Genomic DNA, 5587 nt, shown 5'->3' with positions numbered 1-5587 from the left:
TTTCACCCTCATATTTGAACAGGAAATATGCAATTTCAGCGATTTTGACTATAAAAATGCGATTTGGACCATAAAAATGTTAGAAAATTACTCATACATAAAGATCAGTGGACAAATATTAATAATCATTTTATGTTATGATTTTTTTTTCTTGTCATGATGACAGGTGAGGCTCTGCCTCACCTGCCTCCCCTGACCGCACGTCCCTGGCCTGCACAGCCGACAGCAACGCTACAAAATAAAGAATGAAGAGGAAACTGTGTGTGTAAGTGCAGGGTTTTTCCAGGAGAGACGTCTGCTTTTAGATAGTCAGTCAGCCTTCATTTGTAGCGCACATTTCACACAGCTGAGAGCAACACAGTGTTTTACAGAGGATAAGGAAAAACGACAGACAAACAACTAGTAAACAAAATAAATTTAAATGATAATGGCTGTAACGTGAAGGGACTAATGAACTGAAGAAACTCAAACACAAGAGGTAGCTATAGGAACCGCATGGGAAACAAGCAAACATTGACTTCTAAAACCCTAAAAAGATAAAGACAAGAACAAGAACAGAGATACAAGAAAAAGTAATAAAATAAATAAAATTTTCTATAAAAGCAAACGTACAAAACCGCTGAATTTAAACAAATTAGGCAATAAAGTTAGAAAAATACAACATACAGTAAAACCTCGTCTGCCATATTCCACAAAAAATAAAATAAGTATGTGTATTACTTTTGATGCTATAAAAACAGTGAAAAATGTTTCATTTCTCTATTGTTTCGGAAACATGACTTTGTGATGACACCTTTAAAGTGAGTTATCTTTTTTTCTTTTCTTTTTTTTTTTTTTTACTTTAAACGACATTTAGTTTTTTGGCACGAGGAGTTTTGGCCGTCTAATATTTAGACAGAACTCTCTTCTTCTGGCGCATTTATCCGGGTCTGTAATTCACCACCAAGTCTCCAAAATACAGTTTGTCTTTTTTTTTTTTTTTTGAGAAGAAGTAGAAGAAGAAGTGTGTAACAGCCTTCCATTGGCCGTGAGGATCCAGGGAGGAGCTGCTGAACCGGAACAGCACAACTCCATTCATTAATGACGGGGGTTGTTCGGACAGAACAACTTGGAGAAGTTCTTGTTTTACGCACAGATCCCAGGCTCCTTCCTGCTGCTCCGGCTGCATTCCGTCATGTTGAGTCGCAGCTTCAGGAGAAGAGATTCCAGCAAATCGGTAGGTAGGCAAGACTAACTCCATAAAGATCATTTTCTTTTCTTTTCCTTTCTGTTTTTACGCGTGATTCTGCTTCCATCCAAAGATTTTACGCACGCGTTATTTTTGATTTATTTATTTGGAAGTAGTTGATGTATTTTTTTCCCCTGTTGCTGCTCTGCTCCGTTTCCATGGAGATCATCTGGTCTGAGTCAACAGCAGCTCAGCCAGGATGATGTGTTTTCTCTGTCTCAGTCGGCGGCTTCAAGAAGCATTTTATTCCCTGTGGAGTTTGTAGATTGTGAATCCATTTAAAACAACTCGACATTTTGCGTGTCCAGTCTTTTGAGATGCTTAAACGTGGGTTCCACTGAGTTAGCACTAGTCTTATGAAGCCCTCTTCTTCTTCTGTTTACTCCAAGCTGAACCCTGCAGGTGAGCCACAGAGAGGCCAGCCCTGTGTCACCTGTGGAGAACAGTGTCCTGGCTTTTTCCTGCACAAATGGAGGTACAGCATCACTTCATAACATGAATCGACACCTTGCTGGTGTTTTCAGGTTATAGCAAGGAAAGCATCAGCTCTCTTTTAGAGTGTTATGTTTATTTTGTTATGATTGATACGAAAAAAAAAAAAACTGGTGTGTCATCTAACCAGCTGATTAAGCCACTGCTGATTTAGCCTACAGGCAACAGCTCTTTGGGTTTCCTCTTCAAGTCAGGACGTTTCCAGATGCTTGTCGCTCTCAAGAGAAGCAGTCATTCAGGGTGACTTGAGGGAGCTGTTGTTTTGTGCTTTCAGATGATAGTTTGTTTTAATCTGTGGTAACATCTTGTAGCAGATAGATGAGGATAAAGAAGGGTGATAACCTTTCTTGAACTTAACACATATTAAGCTCTCAATAAAGCAGAGGAACCAGGTCAGAGTGACCAAACAACAGATTATTATATCTATTCACCTTTAAAATGATCAGATCTCAACAGATGAAGCTGAATTCCTAAAACACAAGGAATTCTTTATCATAATATTTACACCAAATAAGGAGGAAACCAAATTTTATCTTTAAGATTTTTATGACATAAAATCAAGAAAATAGAATCTACAATAAATAATTAAGATGATACATCAAAAATAAGACTAACACTAAGAGTTTAGGGAGTATTTGTGAGGAATGACTATTAAGCGGAAATAGTGAATATTAGTTTTATCTAAACCAAAAGAATTCTTTGAACAGAATGTTTGGATTTTAGGATTGATGTTTTTGCTTTCTTATCCATGAAAGTATTTGGACTGCTTTAAACTATTTTGTTAAATAGTTCCCTTTGGAATTTGGTCAGAAGATGTTAATAATTCTGCCAGGTTCCCAGGTTAGTTTTAATGAAACATCAGATTGAAAATGTTATTTATCAGTTTGCATCAGTTAAAATGAAATGGCCAGACCCAAAAATCCCTTCTTCTTTCATCTTTCTCATCAAACAGAGTTACAGGTGCCTCACCGGATCAGAAGCTGTGGAGGGGTCAGTCGTCACTTCATCTTTGAGGAACTTGGAGGCTGCTCAGGCCTCAAGCACAACCACGACAGGGAGGCAGGTTAAGGCCCAGAGCCCGCTGAGGGTCAGTGGTCAGCGTTCTGTCCAAGGTCTTCATATCTCATTTCAGTTATGAATCATGTTTGTCCTCACACCTTAGGAAAGCATGTAAACAATCTGTGAATAACTGATTAGACGTCCACAAGTGTATACACGTGTCCCAAAGCAATCAGGATTCACTTCGGTCAGAGTGAACTTTTTACAGAACAGTCACTGAAAGATGCCACTAGGTCAGAGGTCATGAAAAAAGGGCTGCTTCTTCGTGCTTCAGTCTCCTGCAGCATCCGAGCCTGTCTGCTGCTTCTGAAGTCGCAACAGAGACATCACTCTGCTTATGCTGTGAAACAAACTGAATATTGTACGCTGCGTGTGAGTTGCACGTGCTTTGTGGTAACTAATGTGTGCAACACTGCTATGTGAAAGACTTTCACGAAGCACCGCTGAGACTAACAACGGCAGCAGAAAGCACGCTGTGTTCTGATTACATTATTCACAATGAAATGGGGAGAGAGAATAAGGTGATTGATCTGTTCTAGCAGAGATTAGTTGTGGGAGAAGAGAGGTCTGTTATTAAAAGCTTGGAAAGGATAATTATTGGGTTTGAAATGTTCAGATAAAATCCTAACCCTCTCAGGTTAGAAAACATCACAAATGATAGTGTTTTGTTTTTGTTTTTTTTAAAAAGTGTTGGCCGTGTTGAAGCTGACTTTTCAAATTTAACATGGAAACTTTAGATTTGTGGGGCATTTTTATCTTCTGGTGTCAACAGTGGAAGGGGAGGGTCTTCACCACAAAGTCCATCCAGTCGCCTCTGCTCCAAAGTAAACTTTTACAGGGGCAACAGTGAGCTCAGGAATGCAGCCTTTTAATTACTTGTCTGTGCAGACTCGCCATAAAAAGCCAACTTTTTTTCCTCCGCCAACAAGGTTGAATGCACAAACTCAAAAAAAAAAAAAAAAAAAAAAAAATACAACCCCTGAAACCCTTTCTTCTTTTTAACTCCAGCATGCATTTGTCTCTTTTCACTTGTTTTTCTGAAGAAAAGAAAAAGAAAAAAAGATTGTCCCTGCTCATTAGGAGTTATGGTAGTAATGATGTTCTTTGGAATGCATCAAAGGTGACCTGAAGGTTAATGATGGAAAAACCATAGAAGCCAATAGGAGTTTAAAAATAATTATATAAAATAAAAAGGACACTTTTAATATTCTCTGAAAAGACACACAGAGACGACCATAGTAGTTAAAAAATATGTTAAATAAAACTCTTCTGTTAAATCTGAGGATAATCTCGGTGAGTTGATAATCTCAAATGAATTAATTGAATTTTTGATATGATTTATTTATTTATTTCATGTTTAGGATACACAGTTTGAATCACAATTTCTCACACAAATAGTTAGTCATCTATTAAAAATAAAGTCTGATTTTGGTGGCTCATATTGTACAGATCAGTTTTGGTCTAAACTGGTGGATCTGAAGTTAAACTTGAAAGGAGATAAAGATGAAAAGTTAGTTTTTTTCCCCCCTACTCTGAAATGGAGATGTGTTTTACTTTCTCTGCAGTTCAGAAAGGCTCAGTAAATGAGAACATGTCAAACCTAAAACAAAGCAACAGGGTTGTGTTTGTTCTGAGTTTTTGAGTCACTTGTGACACATAACACCCAAGTATGCTATAAAGCACAGAAATAAGATCTTTTTTCCTGCCCCTTTTAAAAGAAATGGACAGTTTTGCTTCAGGTTGTAGATCAGTCAAAGTCAAACGTCTGTGTAAACATGGGAGAGTTGATGCAAATTAGTAATATTTGTTTTGAAAATGTCGCTGAATGTTTTTGCACCCCATGTCTATTTTTCCCCTCACACTTGGGTCATGCAAGTTTAGTTCTGACTGTACCCTGAGGCACGACCAGGAAGAGTTGAGCTCACAATGAATAAGTGAAGGTGGCAACAATAAACAGTGTGGATTAGCTCAAAATTCACTGAAATATTAATTATTTCCACATATTCAGTGTTGTAACATACAGCACAGGAACTGCTCTAGTCTTCCCTTTCCTTTAATGCCCTTTTCCTCTCCCTGCTGCTCCTCCACCACACTGAGTGCTACAATGTGCTTTGACTGGTCCTTTCTAATAAGTTGACTGAGTGTGCTGAAGTGTTTCCCTTTCATGGTGAATAGAGAGGAGCCAGTATGGCGTTGTGTATTTAGGATCACCCCAGCCTACCAAAACACTACCCTCAAGAATGTGCTTCTTGCCGTTTCACTCAGATGTGTGTTTTAAAGCAAACACTTCATGTCTGCCAACTTTAAAGGGCCTTAGAAAGGATCCAGGACCTGTGCGTGTCTTTAGAGAGGTGCAAGTTGTGATGCTGGTTTAAAATGTACAGATAAACAAGGAGTTCCTTTTACCTGTGTGTAACTCAGTCCGCAGACTGCTCTGCTCAGGCCAAGGTTAGCTAGCATTCAGAGGAGTTCCTCCCTGCACAACATGCTGCTGCTGAATTATTAATGTCCACCTTTAGCTTAATTGATTTTCCTTGTGCTAATGAGTCTCATTACCAGGGTTATTAACATGAACCTTGAGTGTCACAGTGATATTTGATCAGGGAGCTCACATGACTCTGTCCAGCATGGAACTGGAATGGTTTAGCGCTGCATTTAATGTACATTACAGGTGCTGGTCATAAAATTAGAATATCATGAAAAAGTAGATTGATTTCAGTAATTCCATTTAAAAAGTGAAACTTGTATATTATATTCATACATTACATACAAACTCATATATTTCAAATGTTTATTTTGTTTAATTTT

The 5587-nt window shown here is 38.2% G+C and overlaps 1 protein-coding gene across 1 annotated transcript in view; it reads left to right on the top strand.

The window, feature by feature from the left end:
- The first annotated feature begins 1057 nt into the window (after positions 1-1057).
- The window catches only part of prickle2b (prickle homolog 2b), a 99932-nt gene continuing 95402 nt past the window's right edge, over positions 1058-5587 (top strand). Inside the window, exons 1-2 of the mRNA XM_017429987.3 lie at positions 1058-1216; positions 1618-1703. Coding sequence (XP_017285476.1) covers positions 1175-1216; positions 1618-1703 — 128 coding nt within the window. The 5' untranslated portion in view covers positions 1058-1174. The remainder of the gene's footprint in view (positions 1217-1617; positions 1704-5587) is intronic.

This window comes from Kryptolebias marmoratus, linkage group LG4 (assembly GCF_001649575.2).
Source record: "Kryptolebias marmoratus isolate JLee-2015 linkage group LG4, ASM164957v2, whole genome shotgun sequence".
In the NCBI taxonomy this organism is placed as follows: domain Eukaryota; kingdom Metazoa; phylum Chordata; class Actinopteri; order Cyprinodontiformes; family Rivulidae; genus Kryptolebias; species Kryptolebias marmoratus.
Note: the sequence above shows the minus strand (reverse complement) of the source record. Positions and strands in the feature narration are given on the sequence as shown.